The sequence below is a fragment of the Gallinula chloropus genome (genome assembly GCF_964237585.1).
Source record: "Gallinula chloropus genome assembly, chromosome: 19".
Classification (NCBI taxonomy): Eukaryota; Metazoa; Chordata; class Aves; order Gruiformes; family Rallidae; genus Gallinula; species Gallinula chloropus.
In genome coordinates, this window is record NC_140104.1 from 11,213,334 (window position 1) to 11,235,079 (window position 21,746).

Consider the following 21,746-nt stretch of genomic DNA (forward strand, 5'->3'; position numbering starts at 1 on the left):
GCTGTTCTTGCTCACTTCCTAGGAGAGGGGCAAACCAGGAGCACTTGGAAGGGACAAAGACTCGGCCTCCACACAAAATCCTACTAACAAAGCAGGAGAGAGAGGAAAGTGTGTGCAGCAGGAACTTTCCAGTTCAGAAACGGCTCTGGGCTCTGTAATACTGCAGTGGGCTGTTTCTGCCCCCTTCCCCCCCCAGATCCCCACCCAGGACCTCTGGGAGGTGCCCCAGACGTCGGTGTGATGTATCTGTACGTCGCCTTTCAGAACAAAATGTCCTTTTATCAATTCAACAGAAATCGGGTTTCTCTGGGCAAGTTTCAGCACACAGAGGGCAAACTCCAAACAACAAAGGAAGGAGCATCCACTCTCAGCCCTGAACTGTTTCTAAGCAAATCCATCGCTAAGAGGAGGGGGCAAGACAGGGCAGCGCAGGGTGCAGGCAGAAAACCTCTCAACCTTCAGTAGAAACACTATTTATTCACCCTTGGGTTACAACTGGGCAGGGTTAAGCAGATATTGAGGAGGAGGCCATGCACTCCGGGCTGCTTCGTGGTCTCCACCCTCGGAGGGGCTGCTCTTACAGCGTTTCAGCCCTCTCTGGCTCACCCTGGAGGAAGCTGCCCTTGGCCGGTGTTTTGCTTCGCAGTCTGATTTTAAAACAGAACAAAACTGGGAAAAAAAAAATTAAAAATAAATCAAAACTAAATAAATATTGTTCCAAAAGAAGCCAGGAGGAGAGAGCAAGCCTTTGGTACACCAGCTGCTTTTCTCTCCTGCAAGCCCTCAAGTCCTGGAGCTGCTGTGTTAGACCCCTACAAACACAGCCAGGGGGGGTTGGCACAGGCTCCCTGGAGCCTGTCACACACACACAACCACAGAGCAAACGCCACCAGAAACCTTTTTGGGAGAACTCTTAAGTTTGCTCATCACAACCCCTGGGAGTTTTTCTTTGTGCTCTCGGGACAAGGAGGGGTAGACAGACAGGGTCTGGGAGAATCCCAAGTGGAACAGGCTGGCTCCAGGCTGGATGGTCTGCTTGCTTCCTAGGTAGGCTCTGTGGTGAGAGCAGACAAGGTCGGAGGCGTTCGACCTCGTAATGCCTTTGTCAAGCTTCCAAAGCAGTGAACCAGGGCCTGGAACACAGAGGCTGCTGCAGCGTCTCTTCCTATGATATATTTATATATATAGTATATATATTTAGACCAGCCCTGCCAAGTCTATTCACTCACACAGATGCACGTCCCCAAAAGTCATTTCCTATCATCTCACAACGTATAAAACAGGAGTTATGTGGCTAAAGTAAGGGAAGTCTGGTGGGGTTTTGTTTTTTTCCCCAACTGTTCACTCCCCCTTCTTCCTAGAGATGGGAAGGGAGGTTGCAGGTCAGGTCCAGCACGGCCTATCGATCCATCTCATCCAGCAGCGGCGTGGCGTCCCCAGCGATGGACATGGGCGTGCTCTCGATCATGGGGCTGGGAGACGGGCGAGGGGTCAACCTCTGCTTCTGTTTCCTCCGCTCGGCCTCCTTCTCCTGGAGCCACTGCTCGGCCATCTTCCCCCAGTCGATGGCAGCGTGACTGTTGGTCCTGTAAGGACACGGGCAGGAGGTGAGACATGGGAGCAGGAGACCTTCCCCACCCTCCCACATCCCCAAGGGTGCCGTGCAGGAAGGTGTGAGGTGACCCCACCATGCTGGTTGTTATCAACAGAAGCAGCCAAGATGGGAGGGAGACAAGAGGGATACGTGCACCCCGTGCTGCAGTCACTCACTTTGGCTGCTGCCTCTGCCTGGAGCTGGACGATGGCTGCGACTGTGTCTGGGACTGGGTGGACTGGGGTGTGGTGTTGGCCTGGAGCTGGTACTGGGGCGTTGTAATCGGCTGGCTGGGGGTAGTGTAGGAGTAGCTGGGGGTCATCAGTGGGGTGGCCACCGGTTGCTGTGCTGGAGTCGTGAAGACCTGCAGAGAGCAGACACTGTTAGGGGGCAGAGGACAGGCCCTGCCAGGCTGCAGGGTGGAGGTCAGGCACGCTCTGCAGTGCCCTGCTTGCCCAGGAAGCTGTTGCACACCCTTGCTGCACACTCCTGGCCCTGCCAGAGCCCCTCATCCAGACAAGGAGAGGGTGGCAGTGACTGCTGTATGGGGAAAGGGGGACTGAGGGCAGAAGGAGCAACACCCTGCTGAGCACAGGACGTTTGCTCCCGGAGAGCCCCTCATCCCCCACCCAACCTGGGGCAGCAGGGTCACAGCAGCCCGCCTTCCTTGTCCACCCTGCAGAAGGAGGAAGGGGAGATGCTTAAGGCAAGCAAAAAAAAAGGACTGCAAGAGATGGGCAAGCTGGCAGAAACGACTGTCCTGCAGCAGGGCATGAAGAACAGATGAGCAGCACTTCTGTGGCTGCAGAGAAGGTCCAGCAGCTCCCGAGATAGCTCCCTCCCACTGTTTGTCCAATTCAGGGCTTAATCCCTCTGCCTCCTGGTGTTCATCTCCCTTTTCCTTCAGATTAGCTTGATGATTAATACACTGGGTTATCCACAATCCCTGCCCATCCCCAGCTTGGTATTTACAGTGCCAAACTCTGGGAAAGCATTCCAAGGTGGTCTAAAAGAGGCTGACTCCTCCCTGCAAGCCTTGTCTTGCAGCACCTCTTCGTTTAGAGCTCCAATGCCAGGCTGCATTTCTTGTATCCAGGCACGTCAGCCCCGCAGCTGGATTTAGCCTCGGGGTCAGCTGGGGAGCTGGGAGGGGGTACACACCAGCACACATGAGGAAAAGCTTCAGCATGAGCTGAAAACTGTCCAATTCCACCCTGTTCCCTGCACAGCCCCTGGGTGTGTGGTCAGGCTGAGGTGCTGGCCTGCTGGTGCAGCTGGGAGATTAGCAGGCTGAGCTGAAAAGCCGTGCAGACTCAGCACATAATTCCATGGCTAATCTCTCCCACTGGCAGCTCACCCTGCCAACTCGGGGGGCACAATCAGAAGTTTGTGTGCCCTCACTGCTGGATCCCACCTCTCCACCCTGCCACATTCCTTGGGGGGGGCCCAAACTGATTTGGTCTTGGGCTCCCTTAGAGCAGAGCTGGACTACATGCCTCATTTCCTCAGACACAGGAGGCAAGAAGAAACCTGGTCCAAGAATCCAGTCAGGCTCACCATGGGTACACAACAGGACTGGATGGTCCCAAACACTGAGTAACCCCCAGCTGAGCCCCCACAGGATGGTTTTTAGCAGTGAGGAGGTGTCACACACCACCACCTCTGAGAAACTTCAGTGACACCTACGTGGTAGGCGCTGCTGCCGCCTCCGCTGCCTCCGTAGCCGTACTGGCTGGATGCCCACTGCGCAGGGGTGGCATTCGGGTTCTGTCCCTGGCCTGTCACAGCAGCGATGGCACTGAACATCTGGGATGTCATGTTCTGTGGTAGAGCGTTCACTGCACGGGTCAGGTCTGCATGAAAGACACCTGGGGTTAGACAAAGCAGAGCCTGGGAGAGCAGCCCACAGCCCGATTTCCAACCAGGAAAGGCCTGTGCTGACCTGCCAGGTTAATGTTAGCAGGAGTAGCATTAATGGAGGCTGGAGTCCTGGTCCGACTGCTACTGCTGGGGGTGATACCTGGATAAAACAGAAACCAAGAGTTAGTTCTCCCAGAGGAGCAGATACCCACCTGAAACTTGGGAGTTGAAAAACAAAGGCAACAGTCATACTGGCAAGATGTGATTTTACCAGGGAATGGCCGGTGCTGGGTTGTACATGGTCAGGGAGGCTAAAGGACAGGAAAGGGACAAGCCCAGCCCTTGCTGCATGGCCCACTTGGGTAGAAGATTAACTCTCAGGAGGGCTCTTGGCAGATGCCTAGAAGCCAAACCCTTGAGCACTGCTGTTAAACTTCCCACTTAGTGAAAATCCTAGGATACATTTCAGGGACAAAGAGGCATGGAATTGTCCTTTACTAACTGTTCCTGCTGTGTGACACCCACAAAATGAACAGCTGAGGCACTCAGATTTTGGGATGCTCACCTGGAACAGGGTCCTGGTAATGATCTTTAAACCATCGGAAGAGTCCGTTCACGGTAGGGAAGACCTGGCCCCGGTAGCGGAATCCTTCTGGTGTCACTGTCACATACTCTATCCTGTGAGAAGTGAATGCAGGAGAACATGAGAGATGATGGGCTGTTTCAGAGCCATACCTGCCACTGTACAGCACCCTCACACAGACAGGTCACAGACAGAAAAGGCAAGACCCAGAAACTCAGGCGATGGCTGTACTGATAAGGAGCAGACCAACCTAGGAAACAAAAGTGTCTTGGTTTTCAAAGAATTGTTCCAAAATATCATGCTTTTCCATGCAAAACCTCTACCACTTGCTGCCTATGCCCCAGTGACACCCCCTGCACAGGGCAGTCCTGCTGTGGCAGCCAGATGGTTGCGTACACCGGAGTCTCCTGGGTGAGACACGGGTCCTCCGCTGTCAGGAGCCCGAACCCTGGGTAAGGGCAGGTCTGACTTAGGGGATACTGACAGCTGGAATAGAATCTGGCAGCAATAAGATGAGGTGTGGAACTGAGTACTCAGCTGCAGCTGCTGGGCTTGCCTCTCACTTACCTTGGTTTGCCTCGAGGCTGATATCCCAAGAGGAATTTGCCAGGTAGATCTTTACAGGCACTGATAAAGTAGGGAATAAATGTTGGTTTCTCCTTCTTGGTCTTTATCAGCAACTCTTCCAGCTTCTAATTAGAGAGAGGGGAAGGGAAATGCTCAGGAGAGCTTGCATTTTAGCAACACACAGGGCCTACAGATACCTCCCTCCACGCTGCAATCAAGCCCTTTTTCCCTCCAGCCAGATAGATGCCAGAGATCCAAGAACAACCACCAACCACCCCGTTTCTGCACGGGGCCAGTGCACAAATACCACCAGGTGCCAGAAAGCCACTGCTCTCCCTTCAGAGGTATTTCCTGGCAGGGTGACCCTCTGCTGCCCTGCACACCACTGCAACCCACCATGCTCCCATGTCCTAACCCCACTGCTCCGAGACAGAGCCCCCACCTGAGACCTACAACTGGAACGTGATGGCAAACCTCAAGTAACCAGAGAAAGACCAGGGAGCCCAGTCCAGCAGCAGCTAGTGCCAGACTCAAAGAAACTTAAGCTCTGTTCCTTCATCTCCCACACAAGGTACAGCAGCCTGGGACAGGCTCACCTTCTTGTCTCCACCATTGCAGTCCTGATAGTATTTGTGATTCAACAGGTCTCTGGCAAAGGAAGCCATTGGTTGGACATAGCGAGCAACAATTTCATCCAGGTCTTCAAATTCCTTTGAATAGAACACATTTAGAGAGGTGTGTGAAGTGCAGGATGAGGAGCTCTGATTTTAGTATGAAGCTCTCAGGCTGCAGAGCAAGGCTGGATGCTTTGAGAAAAAAAGAAGACTCGAGTATTGGCTCAGACTCTGGTGGAACTTACTCTCCAATAGTCCGAGAGCAGCTGCAAGAATGGAAGGGCTGTGTCCCGTTCCTGCCAAAGAGGGATGGAAGGAACCCATCCCTGTCAAATAGATGCTTCTCCTTCCCCACCAATTCCTTCCCTGGCATGCTCTGCAGAGCTCTTACCTCTGTGTTAATCCAAAGCATGGAGCCCAGGCTGAAGGCATTCTCCTTGCCCTCTTCTCGGACATCCACGTGCTGGTAAATCCCATCGTTCACCTTCCAGGTGACTGTCAGGTGGTTCTCCCCTTTGCTACTTGGCCGAATAATCACATCTCCTTGGTCCATGGTCTCCATCATCTTCTCAGCTTGCTTGAAGCTGATGTTGTGGAATGATGGGTGAGCAATGACTCTCTTGATGTATGCTAGAGGACAAAGAGGAGCGTTCAGGCTTCCAAGAGGAACTGCTTCATTCCAAGAGGATGTCTAACTGTGCTTACTCTCCTGAAGTGCCCTGGGAAGGCTGGCATTACAAGGGAGAGAAAAAAAAACTACTCACTTGTCCTCTGCTGCTTTCTTTTCATGTCTTCTTCCTGTTTGTGATCTGCTGCCTCAGAGTCAAAGTCATAGTAGGTGTCTTTAGGCAGTTTCCACTCGTTGTTCTTATCCATCAGGTCTGAGGTCCTGCAGGTCAGGTCTGCGCTGAACTTCTCAATGTCGATCTTCATAATCCTGCAGTGAACGGTCATTCCCACCTAAGAGGAGAGGGGCAGGCAAAAGCTGAGCAGCAAGTCTGGCTGACACACCAGCCTCCCTCCACTGCAGAGTGAGCTGTGTGGGGTCACGCTGCCACTGAGGAGGTACAAGCGACCTCACACACTTCAGACTGACACAACCTTCAAAAGAGATCCTTCCAATTATCCCCAAGACAGAATTAAAAGACAGCACAGCCACTCCTTATGCTCACAGCACACAGCAAACCACGTGTCTGGGGACCAAGGATGGTTAAGTTTTCTATTTTATCTATCTTTTACAATGGGAACAGCAAAACTGGCCTTGACTATGTGCAAGAAAGCAGTTAAATCCGTTCAAACCCTGAGTGGGACACACCCAAAAGACTGCTCTAATTAAATGGGAAACAGAAAATGCCATCACAAAAAAGGCAATGTCTTAGACCAGTTACCTGTGCTGATGTTAATGACTCTTTAAAAGAAATGCTGACAGAGCTCTGAGCTTATAGGATTATCCATCACCTGTATGAACTGTCAGTGGGACCCCAAAAGAGTGCAAAGATGTCAAACCTCTCTTTTATCATGGGATAAAAATACACAGTTCTGTTTGTTTCAGAAGCCAAATCTCTGTCCTGAACAAGACCAGTAACTCTGGTGACCTCCACAAACGAATGACACAGAGAAAAAAAGCTGTGAGAGGAAAAGTGACCCTTGTGTATGTAGCGGTGGTTCCATGAACTCTTCAGAGAGCCAGAGAGAAAAAGGCATCTCTGAATTAGCATGCCTTCTGGTCTCCTAAAGCCAGACTTTAGCCAGACTATAATAAATCCTCCTGCAGCACAACATGTTAACCAATTAACATGGTTCCCCTGCAGCTGCCAAGAGAGATTTGCACTGTGGGAGAAGGACACTAACCAGAGCCTGAACTCGCTAACGATTTCAAGCCCTTAAATGAAAATAAGGTTTGAAAAGTCATTTAGGGAACAGTGTTATTAACCAAACTTCAAATCTTTGGTATTGGCTCCATGCTCTTCCAGCTGGATATGTGAAAAATCCACTGCTTTCATACCTTCACCCTTTCTTCTGGGCGTTTGACCACCTTATCACTAAGAAACTTTGTTGGGATGAAGCCAGCGACACCATTATCCAGACGTGTCTTCACTCCAATGGCCTGACCTGGGCAGGAGCCACTGTCAAAATGGTTCCAAACCTTGAGCAGAGCAAAAATTAAAAGTCATTCAACATGGAAACAAAATAGACCCAGCAGCTCACACTCCAACAGGTCTAAAAGCTGTGTCAGCAAACTGATGCAGCCAGCAGAAACATGTGGAAGGGCAAGGGACAGAGGATTTCCATGAATGTTACCCAGTAATGCAATCTTCCCCCTCTGGTTCTGCTCAGCTTATGGGGCTTTGCAATCAGGAAGGTCAAAACATTTTTAGACCCTGAACATGAGCCTGCAGCTAGGGCTGGTTTCTAATGAACACTATAGGGGTTTAAAGTCATGGATTACCAAGACTGGAATTCAGGAGTGTTTAGAAGAGACCTAAAGTACAGCTGCATTAAGCAGCGGGGAGTTCAGACAAGTTCTTAACATTGAGAAGGTGGCAGAACAACCTGTTCTCAGTGTCACAGGCAGCTTCTCTGTGTAAAACCCAGTCCTAGACCACAAACAAGCCTGCTTTATGTATTGGCAAAGAAGCAGTCAGCTTAGCCCTCAAGTCCATTTCACTCCTAGTCCTAAAATCCATAACACAGCCATAACAGACCTGTCAGATCTATACTGAAGCAATTAGTCAAAAGTGGAACAGATTCTATGTACAGCCAAGGCCACGCTTGGACTGGGACCCTGGGGCAGTGCAGACACAATCTTGGCTTTCATACATCATCTCTTAAGAACCCTACCAAATGCTCAGCCTGCTGACAGCAGAGTCCTGACAAAGGCAGGCCCATCAGGAGAAGCAGCCTCACCTCACTGAGCTCTGGGAAGTTATCCTGCTGACAGAAAGGACACTGCCAAAGGCCAGTTTCGTCGTTTCGTATTGCCTGGTCGTAGCTCTCTCCTTGTGGCCGCCTGTGGGCTATCCCAGTCACGTTGCAGATGATCATTTTGCCTGTGGTGTGATGGGAGAAGGGAAGAATGAAAAGCCAGAAGTCAACTATGGGGCTGGGCACTTCCCTCAATCAAAGGTAGCTGTAAATGAAGGTGTTAGGAGACTACCCAGGTACTCAGAAAGCTGCCTCACATCTATGCCACCGTAGCACCATCCCAACATCACCCTCACTGAGATCCCTCTGCCCCATCTTTACACATCCTAAGTCAATTTTGGATGACAGAAAGCAGGGAATTTAAACAGGGATGTACCTATATAAAAAGTCTCTGGGGTTTCTTTGGTCAGCATGTTGAAGACCTCTTCTGTGTTTGGAGAACGGTATGGGGTTCTCAGGTCCTTGTACCTGCAGCTGAGTTCAGCTCGAATGTCATATAACGTGATGTGCTTGTCACCGTAGCCCTGTGGGGTATTCAAAGATGACAAAGCCATGAGCAGCAGGAAGGAGGTAAACAGGGAATCTGGCAGAAGTTATGAGAGGGCTCCAGGAACTTGTCAAAAAGCAAATTTAAAAAAGGAGGAATGCACTGTGAAAACAGAGGAACTCAGTCCCAGGATGTGGTGGAGGACAAAAGTACCAACGTGTATAGGAAACAGATTGGTTCAGGGAGAACAGCTTAAACAGTCCAACTACTGACTCCCACCTCCTCCCTCCCTCTGCCCCAAGCCTGCTTTCTGTAAGCACATGCTACATCCTGTTGTCAGACACTGAGTACTCATCATGGCTGTTTATATATTTTACAACAGCAAGAGCTAAATGTTCAGCTCCTAAAAAGGATAAGGGTTACCAGCTGTAAAACTGAGCTGGCCAGCAGAGCTTCCCCTCTGCCTCTCAGCACCAGGAACCCCCAGCTCACCTGTCTTTCCAGTTCTTCAGCAAAGGCATCGAGATCCAGGTCCTTCAGGCGCTCCGGGTTTTCCAAGATCTCCTCCAGAGCTCCTGCAGGATTCGCATCCTCTGCTGACTCATCGTATTCCAAGGCATCCACTGCCATTTTTCTTGCCCATTCATAGGTTTCAGGATGGACCCTGGACCCATCCAGGACTTCGATATAGGAATCGGTACTGAAACAAAACCAAAGCAACGTTCAGATAAGGACTCCACAAGGTTTCAGAGTCCTTCAGGTCAAGAATAAATCACACTGTTGGGGACAAGTATTGGCTGTGTGGCTGCTTTGCCACCGCTGGGACAAGCTGTTCTGAAAAGAAGACAATGAACTCTTCATTGCTCAATCAACAGGAACCCAGGCAAGACATGACAGATTCCAGGCTGCAGCTCTTGCACTGCAGATACAGCCAGGCATTCTGGCCAGGTTTGATCTCTCTGGGTGGTACAGCTGCTCTGAGCACACAGCTCTTCACAGCTGCTCTCCTACAAATGAAGTGGTGTCAACCAGCAGCGTAGCCATCTGCAGGTAGCTGTCTGGATGAGGCTACACTTTGCCCCCCCACCTGCATCTCTGGGATTTGTATCCTACAGGAAGCAGGCAGTGAGCAAGGTCGGATCACTCAGTGCAAGGATTCATCCTTTCTCAGGCTGCTTTTCAAGGCAAGGAGGGCACTGGGCCAGCCCCAGGGAAAGTATGTTCCCAACAAGTGACCCTTCTGGACAAAGCAGCGAGTTATGAGATGTAGGAAGCAGGTTACTGCCGTCCCCCAAACACACCTCTCGTTTCATTACCTGTAACCCAGTGCTCTACAAACTCCCCACTATTGCCATGAGTTTAAGAAATGGTTAAATTGCCAAATTATGTTTGAGACTTCAGAAAACCAAAATACTGGTGGTAGGACTAGGCAGAAGTCAGGCAGAAGTTAAGCAGAAGTGCACACGGGTTACCGACGGACGCGCGTGATGACTGTTAGGGAACAACTGTTTGTAGTGTAGTTCCTCCTGGCCACAAAGGGTCTTTCAAGCTGTAATAAGCTATACAATTCACATTCTGCAGCTCGCATTGCTGTGCGAGTTGAGCTGCCCTTAAGAACCAGATTAATAACCAGCAATAGCTGAACTTGGCCAGAGATCAGAGGGGCCACACAGGAACTCCTGGGAACACGGGCCGCACGGAAACGATGGGTTCAGCCTAACTCCATCCCCTGCCTGGCACTGAGTGGAACTCAACACCCACCTGTCACCCAGTGATGCTGTGTCAATTTTGATGAAGCCAGCACAGTTGATGAACACCTTGGGTCCCATGTGGCACATTGTAACCAGCTGGGTCCTGTTTTCCAGCCGTGTGTTGTTTTGTTTTAAGATCTGGAGAGAGAGGTAACAGCATAAACCTTGCTGTTCAAACACAAGGGTTCTTTGGGAGAAGCAGAGGACTCGCACGTCACTGCAGCCTTCAAAGCATCTCACAACTCAAGCACTTCCCAGCTCAAAGCGTTGCCCCCTGCCTGTGTTTCAACATTGTATGAAAGGAGATGGCTCCACATGGAACAGCTCCAACTCTCAGGAAAAGCGTTGGCTTTTTGCCTTGTGTTTTCTCCAGTACGGAGGCGTTTTGATTCTGTAACAGCGCTGCTGTTCCTGGGGGATCAGGAGCTAGCTCAGACTGATGGATCTGCTGGGTTTATTGAGGCTGTGAGTCCACACACACTTCAGTGAGACCTCACATACTAAAGCACATGTCAACGGAGCTGTCAGCTGCATGTGGCACACGGGATGCTGACTCTGTGCCTAGCGGTGCTGCCATCAGGCCACCTCACATGTTACTGGTGACACCCTGTTTTTGTAGGCAGGGACAGAAGCCTCCTTACCTTTAGCAGGTGGGTGCCTTTGCGTGGTCCCAGGCCACACACATACTGCAGCAAAGCCTGGCTGTGAGGGTGAGCGATCGCCCGGTTGACATCCACTCCCACCTCGTTCACACGGTTGATGAATTCGCAGTAGAGGGCGTTCAGGAGTTCCTCCTTCACCACGTGCTCCTGACAGAAAGGAAGAGGCGTGTGATGCTTTTGCCCTAAGGAAAAGCTGAGCCAAACACAACAGGCTGGCTCTAAGGAGCTGTACAACACCTCAGAGTTACCCAAGGACAGTGTGGATGTAGATGAGCCAAAGGAGGCCAAAAAAAAAAGATGCTGTGCAACCTGGCAAAGGCATGGAACAGGCAGAACCTGTGCCAGTTGAACTTGGGATTCTTTTCTTTGACAGCAAAGCAACCCAGGCCACTTTCTCTTGCAGAGAAGGACCTTTCCTTGCCCAAGGAAAGTTACCTGCAGAGGATGGAGCTTCAGGCAGAGAATATCCTCATCGGAGCTGCAGACCTGGGCGAACTCTATGAGGGGGTCCTGAATTCGGCGAGCGAGGGAGACTGCTTGACGCAGCAGAGGTGGGTAGTCCCGGAACTCGTTCTGCAAGAGGCCAGAAGCATCAGGGAAAACTCTGCTGGTGTTTTTATACTTGGTACTACAAGTAGCAAAGCCTTGGGAACAAGGGAAGCATTTGGTGCTCAGGGGAAGGAGAGCTGAGGTCAAAAGCTCCTAGGGCTCTGCTGCAACTAGGAATAAAACAATCCCATCCACTCAGCTGAGCAAGATGCATTTCAGACTACATCAATATCTACTTTGTACATCTGCTGGCACTGATCTCCTCAGAGAAGCCTAAATAAGGTGTTTTGCCTTGATCCAAAGACCACTACGTCACTGCCTAGATGGTTCATACAAGGTGGTGGATGATGCAAGGCAGTACAACAGATGGAGAATGAGACAGCACAAATGAGCAACAAAGGGATAGCTGTAATGACAGAAGATTCACCTCAGACTTCTTGCTGTTCATGTACAGGATGGCCAGTTCGTTGTCCACCAGCTCCACCCCGATAGAGGACAGCTGCTGCCCCTGATCCAGCTCATGAACAATTCTCTTTACATCCTCCATCAGCATCTGAGCATCCCTAGGGAGAGACGGTCAAAGGGATTGAGGGGAGAGAGCAAAGCTGGGTCCTGGCATCACTTCAGGAGATAACCCAAACAGGTTACCTCACACCATGGACAGGAACAGTGACATATGGACAAGCCTGAGGGAAGGACTGCAAAGAGACTGGAAGTGAAAGGAACCCAGACTGACCTGTTCTCGCCTGCAATTGTCACCACGTGAGGCTTCTTGTTCAGGAGGAATTTTTTCAAGGTTTCAATATCCTGAGCCTGGAATGTGAGGCAGAGCAGAGTAGAAAAGCTAGAGGGTTTCTGTACCAAGCTACCAGAAACAGGTTCCTATTTCACCAGGCAAATCCTTCCCCACAGCCACCCCAATCAGCCACCATGACATGAACAAGGCTAAATGCCTTTCCCACAGGCCAGTCTCGCAGCTGCTGCCGACCACTGTGGGCAAACAAGAAAGCTCTGCAGCCAGAAGTCTTGTGGCATCATGCTCTCTGTTACAGGGAATCTGCAAGTAGGGAGTGGAAGTGAAAAGCCTGCCCCAGGCTCCAGTAGATCTCACAGCCTCTTGCTATTTAATGCAATTAGGAAAAGGGGAGGAAAGTTCTGCAGCTGGGACCACAGAAGCTCAGAAGCTCCCAAGCAGCAGAATTTGGGAATGGCAAGGTCCTGCTACTCCCTGTCAGAGGAGCAGAAGAGATGAATTGGAATCTAACTGGAAGGAACTTTTTTGCCAGAGTAATTACAGGGTAGGGAAAAAGGCAGTATTTTTGCCTGCAAGAGTAGCAAGGGCTGAGCTATCTGAGCTATCTTCTGACTGACCATTCCTCTCTGGCCCACAGCAGATAGCCATGGTACTGAAATCAGCATGCAGACATTTCTCTCGACCACAGCTGCCCCAAAGCTCACCTTCTTCTCCCTCTCCTCCTCACGCCAGGCGTTCCTCCTCTTCGTGAAATGCGGCAGCCGGAGGAAGTCTGTAACCTCACCCTCTCCATTAACCAGGGCACAGAACACGGGGTGGTCCCTGCAAACAGAGGTCACTCAGACACAGAGGACTGCTGCAGCAGTGCCTGAAACCACAGGCAATTCCTTTCCTCCTACCTGGCTGAGGAAAATGCAATGCCTAACACCCGAATGCCTTTCCCTTGGTTTTCATCCATGAAATCATCATCTTCCTCCACTTGCTGATCAGGACGGTACGAGGCCACCTTTAGCCAGTTGTACAGTTTGCGGCTGCAAGCCTGGTGGAAGAGAGAAGGGGAGAGAGGAGTGAGAAAACCCACTGCAGTGTATTCTGCCAAGATGCAGACCAGCTCTCCAGCACCACAGTGCCCATCCTCCCACTGAGATACCTGCTTTTTTCTCCATCCCTGAGAAAGAAGCAGTCTCAGACCCCAGGTTGTCTCCTCCTCATGTACAGCCTGTGAGCAGCTATCCCCACCATGCTGCTTAGCATCTGTAACCCAGCTCTGACTCAAACCCACCTGTCCTTCCCATCTCACCTTGAGGACGTACTCCTTAGCTTCCACCAACAGCTTATTTTTCAACTCTTTAGCCATCTGCACGTAGAGGAACTGGTTGAGGGACCGCTCGATGGCCATCGTACGCTGCCGATTCCACTCCTGCACCTGGTGGCTGAACTCATCCCGATAATAGAACTGTTTGATTTCCTCAAAGTATGTCTGGTCACTACCATAACTGCAAGAAACAGGAGGAGGAGATATGCAGAAGGGTTCCAAACACCTGCACTGACACCACCACCAGATTCCTGTACGAGGATGTAACAGCAGCACCTCAGATTCAGCGAGCTGCCTGGAAAATTTAAAGAGCAAATCTTCCCATCAAAAATTCCTTTAGCTACCAAAGGTGTGCTGCTAGACAGAGAGCAGCTAAACACCACGCTGGCAGCACAAAGAGGGCCTGATCAGTGCAACACAGGGCAGCCTGCAGCCACTCCAGCACGCCCATGCTGCAGTGTGGCTCCTCAGATGCACAGGGAAGGATCCAAGGGGCTGCACAATGAGAGTGGTTGGGAAACAAACATCACCTCTCACAAAAATCCCAAAGGCTTCAAATGAACAAGCCAGCTGCCTGGTAAAGTTTTCATAAAGATGTAGGAGAAAGCAAGACCCTAAGAGGCTGCCTGGCTTTTTAAGTTGCAGGAAGCCACCAGGCCATGACTTCCAGGAGCAGTTTGGGTTATAGAAGAGTTTTAACACCATGGCACCACTGGGTGAATGAGCTCTGCCAAGGCATGGATGGCACAGCCAGTGAGGACTCACCCCTCCACTCCTTTCATGTCGATGCTGATATCTATAGTTAGCAGCCCCTCATCCTCTGCCAGGCTCATTTTAAGGAACTGGTCATCTCGCAGCTCCTTCACAGGCTTGTTCTTCAAGTATTTAAAGGAATAGGCATAGTGGGCTTCATCAATATCCTGGGAGAGAGAGGAGACAGTCAGCATGCATGCAGGGCATTCACAAAGACAGACCCTTCTGTATACTGTGGCAGACAATAGTTTGTATTCAATCCCCCCTCATCCCTACACTTGCCAGTCTACATTCCCTTCCCCAGCAGGACACAGAAGAATTAGTTCCCAGTCCCAGAGAAGCTGAGATTGTTCCAATAATTAAAAGCAACATCTCAACAGCAAGAATTGGGTCTGATGAAATGCCCAGACTAAACAGACAGCGTGCTGCTGAGCTGGCCTTTGCAATGGCCCAGCTCACATGCTGCTGAGATTTATTCAGAGTTGCCACTGACATGGGAGAAGTTTTCAGACACAAAAATGAGCATTTGTACATTATTTAGATCCTTCCCTGAATTAACCCACAGAGTCAGAGCTTCCTTCCTTACCTTCTTCCCCTTTTTGGTTGGTGAAATGTTGATTTTAGCTCTTTCTTGGAAAGTTTGTCTTAGGACCTGTCTGACCAAAGGCTCCCTGGCTATTTGCAAAGCCACCATGTACCGGGCTCCTTCCAGCACAGCTTCGGGGCTGGGGAATTGACTAAAAGCAAAAAGGCAATGTGAAGGCTTGGGACTTGAAAACATGCCCAGATCCCTTCCCTGCCTCACATCTGCAGGACCTGCACAAAGATCCACACACACTGACCTACACACATAATCCTTGGCCAGCTCCAGTGGCTCTGCAGGGAACTGCTCTGTCTCATGACGCTGGTAACTGTCTCGAAGATTCTCTCCAAACTGTTCAGGTGTGAGACCAAACTTCTTAGCCAGGCCATCTGTTAGAAGAAAAAACAACCCACAAAAAACAGTGAGGACCTGTGTTTTGTAGCTTATATTGAGCAAAACTACCAGTCCTCCTCCTTGGAGGAGAGGAGGCTGAGGAGCGACCTTATCACTGCCTATAATTATCTGACAGGAGGGTGCAGAGAAGTGGGTGATGGTCTCTTCAGCCAGGGGACAGAAGATGGGACAAGGGGAAATGGCCTCAAGCTGTGCCAGGGCAGGGTCAGAGCAGATGTGAGGGAAAAGTTCTTCCCTGAAAGAGCTGTCAAGAAGTGGAACAGGCTGCCCAGGAAGGGGGTTGAGTCAGCATCCCTCGATGTGTTTAACAGATGGGTAGATGAGGTGCTCAGGGATATGGTTTCATAGAGGACAAACTATGGTTGGACTCCATGATCTTAAAGGTCTTTTCCAACCTAGGGATTCTGTTGTAAACCACGTGGCCCAGAAGAGCAGGCAGGCCAGGCCACTGCAAGCTCAGCATGACAGTGCTCACAGCCCTTACCGAGCCCAGCTGTTTGACAGATGGTGTACATATCCCGACGGGAAGCCTGTTTCAGCTCCGGCCCCTTCTGCTCATCATCTTCTGCATCTTCCCCTTCACCTATGGGAAGGATACATTTAGCATAACTTTACAGAGGTACCTTGGCACCTGCAGTGTGTCAGAACCACAGTGAAGGGATCAAACACAACCTACGTTGTGCAGTGGAGTCCCTAAATTCCACAAACTCATCTCAAAGGTCACAGAAGCCTTATTCAGATTTAGAAAACCACCTTGAAAACATGAAAATTCTTTTGCAGTTCCAACAGCAATATCCCTGGGCTGCACATTAAAACACACATCAAGTTGGTTGATCCTTGCTTTGGCCTCTGCCACGAGGGCTGGTATTTAGTCTACCAGACAAGCAGCACCTTGTGTGGCAAACTAAGAATTTTCAGAGATGCCTGGAAAGACCTGGGCCTAATTGGAGACAGAAGTGAACAGCAGTGACGCTCTGTGCAAACACACAGGCTTTTTTTGTATCAAAAACAGTGTGGCCAGTAGGTCTAGAGAGGTAATTGTGCCCCTGTACTCGGCATTGGTGAGGCCACACCTCGAGTACTGTGTGCAGTTCTGGGCTCCCCACCATAAGAAGGACAAAGAGGTCCTTGAGCAAGTGCAGAGAAGGGCAACCAGGCTGGGGAAGGGGCTGGAGGGCAAATCCTATGAGGAGCAGCTGAGGGAGCTGGGGGTGTTCATCCTGGAGAAGAGGAGGCTGAGGGGAGACCTTATCACCACCTACAACTACCTGAAGGGAGGTTGTAGAGAGGTGGGTGATGGTCTCTTCAGCCAGGAGACAGGAGATGGGACAAGGGGCAATGGCATGAAGCTGTGCCAGGGCAGGGACAGATTGGATATTAGAAAATAATTTGTTACTGAAAGAGTTGTCAGGGCTGGAACAGGCTGCCCAGGGAGGGGGCTGAGTCACCTTCCCTGGGTGTGTTCAAAAAAAGGGTAGATGAGGTACTTAGGGATCTGGTTTAGCTTAGGATGGGAATGGTTGGACTCGATGACCTTCAAAGGTCTCTTCCAACCTTGTGATTCTGTGATTCAACACACTTGTTTACCATTCTTTTAAATCAAGATTTTCACCTGACCCATGAGATTAGGAGATTATCAAATGAAGGGACAAACCTTCCTCCTCTTCACCATCCTCTCGGATACGCTTCTGCTTCTTTCGAGCAGCCTTGGCAGCATTTTGCATCTTGGGGATGTCTCGGCCGTAGTAGAGCAGGAAATGATTGTACACATCCTTCAGCTCGTCCATGGACTGCACATCCTTCAGCCTACAGCATGCAAAGCCAGCACATTACACCCTGTGTGCCACTGAGCCATGGCCAGAGCGCTCAAGGAACCTGGTACAGGTCAGGCAGAGGGAGGGGAGTGCTTGGGCTCATCTTCCAAAAGGAGTTTTAAATATTTCTCAGGGCTGGTTTTGCGTGGAAGATAAAGTCAACACGTGGCAGCAGCCAGAGAGGTCATGCTGTTCAGTGAGTTAACACACACTTTAAGTCACTCTGGAATGAATCTAAGACAGACATGGCACCATACCTCTCCATGTCAGTAGTATCCAGGGCCCTTATTCCATCAGCCAAGGGCTTGTCGGGGTCAGCAGAGATCTGTTCATACTGATAGGCCTGCATCTTCTCAAACAGACGCGTCAGGTTCTGCTTGCGGATCTTCAGCTGGGTCCACTAATGCAAGAACAAAGACACACAGTGAAATGCACCAGAGCTGTGTGTCACACCTGGCTCCACCCTTCCCAAACAGGGGCACCCAAGATCTTAGGATATTTGACATATGAAAATAATCATCATTCCTCATCCACATCCAAGCCCAGATGTGACAAACGTGGCAGGTCTCATCTCAGAGATGGATTGTATTAACAAAATAAAACCCCAACTAAATTAAGGTTTGAATCTACTCAATAGCAGAGAAGGAACCTGGGCTCCTTGCAGAAAGGTCACTGCACAGAAGGAAATCAGTGAAGAGGAAGGACTGTTTTGAACACACTGTTTTCAGATAACCCTTCACCATCACATGACAGCAAACATGCAAAAACAGCACGGGTAAAACAAGCACACAAGATCTCCATGGCCAAACCAAAATCTGCTCAAAGTATCAAGGTAGGTGGGGAAGATATGTTAAACACTGGTGGAAAAACAAGGCAGTGAAAACACTCCTCACCTTCTCATCCCATTGCCAGACCCTCCACAGGTCGTTGATGTGCAGCTCTGGCTCCACATACTCCTTTCTGTAGAAGGCGATGAATGGGACCTAGGTCAGAATGAGAGTCATCACCACCAAGCAGGAGACTGGACAGCCAGGAGGCCAGTACTTCTGTTCCACGTGGAAGAGCAAGCTTTGTGGGGAAGTAGTGTGGGAGATGGACCAAGCCATGTCCCAGCTTGAGGCCATTCCACTAAACAATACATTTCATGTAGACCAAAGACCTTCGGCAACATCAGGCAGTATCTCAGAGAACTGATTGAACAGATCAAGCAAGGCTCAGGGTGCTCTGAAATTGCATTTGTCCAGGATCAGGAAAATCCAACAATCAGCCCAAACAAACAGGCCCTAAAAACCTGTGCTGCCACACCTCACATAAGAGTAGCCACACTTTAAAATGAAGCACTATCCTGACACCAGAGAGGCAACCACAACAAGTTCTCTAGTTTGCTACTCTAAATACTTCCAGCAGCCCCTCTCTGCTAACCCTGTCTGGATAAGGAGCCAGCAACTCGACTACTTTGGCAACAACTGTTGTGCAATACCTCAAAATGCTGGTTTCTCATGAAATTCAGGGCTTCTTTAATCTTCTGGATGGTGCTGGGTCCCTTGCGGCTGAAGCTGCTGCTGGCTTGTCCACGGTCAAGGTAGTCAGAACTTTCCTAAAAGGAGAAACACATCATGTCAATTGTATTCCTGAGCTGACTCCCAAAACCCAGCCCAGGCTAAGGCTGGAAAACAGAGGTGATTTAGTTAGCTGGGATCACAGGAACACTCAGATTTTAGACTGCAGAAAAGCATCCTAGCCCTGACTGGCTTAAAGGAACACGGAGCAGCAGCACGTAGCTGAGGTAAGTGCCAGTTAAAAGCAGATCATGGCTAACACCAGTTTATCCCTAAGTGCTCAGTGGCTCAGGAATCTTACAACCATTCTTGACAATTATTCTTGCAAATCTGCAGCACCTTCAAGTCCTGTTGGGGCAGAAACCCCAGGCACAGCCCTTTACCTGCAAGGAGATGGTGGGCGTCGCAAAGGCGTTCCTGTAAATCCAGTCAGCTTCTTCCTCCAGTTCATCATCTTCAGCACTCTTCACTGGAATGGATCGCAGCTGTGGGAAGACAGCAGGATAAGCAGAGGCACATGCAACACCAGGGCACTGCACACACACTACTGTTGTTTTCCAGAAGCCTGGAAATTACTGTTTGGAGCTGCAGGTGGCCTATGGGGTCTCAGCATCTCCTAGATCCACAGCACTTTTTGAGGACAGAAATTTAACATCTCCCTCTCCTGAGCACACAGGAAACCTGTATCAGCTTTACTCTAGATAAAGATTTCTGTCAGAGGCTTGTGGGAAGGCCAGCAATGCTGCAAAATCTTCTGTGAGGATCAAGTCAGGGTGCCCTCACTTCCTACCAGACTCCTGAACCCTCTGTTCCACCTCTCTCTGCCTGTTCTGACCTTGTTACCACTTTTCTCACTGCAGCTATAGAATAACAGGGTACAAAGCAGCTCCAAAGCCTCATGAGGCATTTAGTCTCAGCCACTTCTCTTTCAGGGGGCCTGCTCTAATCATCACTGACATCCATGAAGATGACACAATGTTTGAATAGGTCACATATGGGCAGAAAACATTACACAGAGCATTCCCTTGTGCTGGGCACACTGGCATGGGGGAAGAAAAGTCCTTCTGAAACTTTGGCAGCTTCAGATGTCCTGTTTTACAAAGGAGGGTAACAGGGCTCTGCCCAGACTTGCATTAACATATACTGAAGGGCGATGGAAGCACTGACTGCTCACACAAAGCCTGGTGACAGGGTAAAATTAAGACAAAAATATGAGGTACCAGAACAATTCCCAGCAGCACAAACAGGAGTCCACACAGAGCACTGAAAATCCCAATTGTTTGGATTGCCCAATCACAGAACCATAGGGGTTGGAAGGGAGCTCCAGAGCTCATCAAGTCCAACCCCCCTACCAAAGCAGGGTCCCTAGGACAGGTCACCCAGGGAGGTGTCCAGATGGGTCTGGAATATCTCCAGAGAACGAGACTCCACACGCCCCCGGGCAGCCTGTCCCAGGGCTCCCTCACCCTCACTACGAAGAAGTTCTTCCACATATTGATGTGGAACTTCCCATGCTCCAACTTGAGGCCAATGCCCCTTGCCCACAGACCTCTGAGAAGAGGCTGCCCATTTCCCCCTGTGTCCCACACTTCAGATATTGATAAACACAGATCAGATCCCCTCTCAGTCTCTTTTCTCAAGGCTGAACAGCCCCAGCTCACCCAGCCTTCAAAGTGAGTTACAGAAACACTTCCTACAGTTACATGACTCATCAACAGTTATGTGCTGGCTGGTGCATGGGTAGGGTAGAAACCCCTAGTAAACCTTCTCTGGCACCACAGCTTCACTCTTGCTGTCCAGAGATACACCTCATGGGATTACTATCAGCACCCCCACATCAAGGACATCTCAGCACAAGCCCCGCACCCATTCCGGGAGCGCAGCAACACTGGCACCCAGTGGCCAAAAGGAACCTACAATGGGTGCTAAAATGGGGTTTGCACCACCTCAACACTTCACCAAATCACCAAGATGGTTCAGTGCAGGTTTAGCCTGAACATCTGACAGGTGGGACCTTCCAAGAAGGAAAGAAGAGATGCCAAAATCCAGCTAGGTGAGAAAGCTGGACCCAGGTGGGAGATGAAGTGCTTCTTGCCTGCTCATCTGCCCCTCTTCCTCACCTGGAACCTCTCAGGCATGTCTGTCATGCGGATCTCATTGTCCTGGTCTGTTAAGTGACTGCTCTCCAGCTCGCTGGGCTCGTACATCTCAAAGATGCTACGCCGACTGACGCGCTTCTTGGCGGTCTTTTTGGGTCGTACACGGGTCTCCCCTTCAGTTTCTTCATCCTCATACTCATATTCCTCCTCCATCTCCTCATCGTACTCGTTGTACTTCTCAAACTCATCATAGTCAAAGTCCACACCAAAGATTTCCTGGGCTTCCTGCAAAGCACTGGAAGGCAAAAACTATCGTTCAGCCCCACAGTGCAGTTCACAGAACATCATCTAACCCTTCAGAGGAAGGCAGAGCATCAAAGTCTAAGCTTCAGTTTTGCACCTACGCTAAAAGGTCATGGATAAGTACACAACTCTGAGCTTTACATGCAAATACTTCTCTTAAGGGAGTGGGTTTGGTATCCCTGTAAAAAAATCCAGGGAAGAAAGGAAGGAGTGAGGCTCCTTTTAAGGCTAAAAGCTCCATGCTTAAATTTATCAGGTTCCCTTGGGGCAAGAGACCAGCAGTATCCAACCACAAGCTGAATCACTCTGCAGTTGCAAGTATCAAGCAGGCTGAGCTCTGTTTTCAAGGTTTCAGGCCAACCTCCAATCAATACTTACGCATCTGTGTATCCAGGCAGCTTCTTTCGCCATTTTGGCTTCTTTAGAGGTTGCCCATCGTCATCCACAATGAAGTCATCAATGTCTGAATGTTGAAGAGCAACACAGTGGTCAGGACCACCCCCACATTCAACTGGTACCTCTGACAAAGCTCAGCTCAGCCAGTACATCTATGAGCTTCC

General features: G+C 50.1%; 1 protein-coding gene across 1 annotated transcript in view; it reads right to left on the minus strand.

The window, feature by feature from the left end:
• Positions 1-459: 459 nt before the first annotated feature.
• The window catches only part of SUPT6H (SPT6 homolog, histone chaperone and transcription elongation factor), a 30,436-nt gene continuing 9,149 nt past the window's right edge, over positions 460-21,746 (minus strand). Inside the window, exons 6-37 of the mRNA XM_084272800.1 lie at positions 21,565-21,649; positions 20,905-21,178; positions 19,168-19,269; positions 18,706-18,822; positions 18,119-18,208; positions 17,483-17,625; positions 17,066-17,217; positions 15,896-15,994; positions 15,257-15,386; positions 15,001-15,151; positions 14,427-14,581; positions 13,647-13,842; positions 13,246-13,385; positions 13,051-13,168; positions 12,329-12,405; positions 12,020-12,155; positions 11,479-11,616; positions 11,023-11,190; positions 10,392-10,519; positions 9,123-9,330; positions 8,520-8,667; positions 8,126-8,268; positions 7,224-7,364; positions 5,983-6,178; positions 5,610-5,848; positions 5,201-5,314; positions 4,605-4,729; positions 4,020-4,132; positions 3,537-3,614; positions 3,281-3,447; positions 1,771-1,958; positions 460-1,586 (exon numbers count right to left, since the gene is read on the minus strand). Of these exons, the coding sequence (XP_084128926.1) occupies positions 1,400-1,586; positions 1,771-1,958; positions 3,281-3,447; positions 3,537-3,614; positions 4,020-4,132; positions 4,605-4,729; positions 5,201-5,314; positions 5,610-5,848; positions 5,983-6,178; positions 7,224-7,364; positions 8,126-8,268; positions 8,520-8,667; positions 9,123-9,330; positions 10,392-10,519; positions 11,023-11,190; positions 11,479-11,616; positions 12,020-12,155; positions 12,329-12,405; positions 13,051-13,168; positions 13,246-13,385; positions 13,647-13,842; positions 14,427-14,581; positions 15,001-15,151; positions 15,257-15,386; positions 15,896-15,994; positions 17,066-17,217; positions 17,483-17,625; positions 18,119-18,208; positions 18,706-18,822; positions 19,168-19,269; positions 20,905-21,178; positions 21,565-21,649 (4,646 nt within the window). The 3' untranslated portion in view covers positions 460-1,399. The remainder of the gene's footprint in view (positions 1,587-1,770; positions 1,959-3,280; positions 3,448-3,536; positions 3,615-4,019; positions 4,133-4,604; positions 4,730-5,200; positions 5,315-5,609; positions 5,849-5,982; positions 6,179-7,223; positions 7,365-8,125; positions 8,269-8,519; positions 8,668-9,122; positions 9,331-10,391; positions 10,520-11,022; positions 11,191-11,478; positions 11,617-12,019; positions 12,156-12,328; positions 12,406-13,050; positions 13,169-13,245; positions 13,386-13,646; positions 13,843-14,426; positions 14,582-15,000; positions 15,152-15,256; positions 15,387-15,895; positions 15,995-17,065; positions 17,218-17,482; positions 17,626-18,118; positions 18,209-18,705; positions 18,823-19,167; positions 19,270-20,904; positions 21,179-21,564; positions 21,650-21,746) is intronic.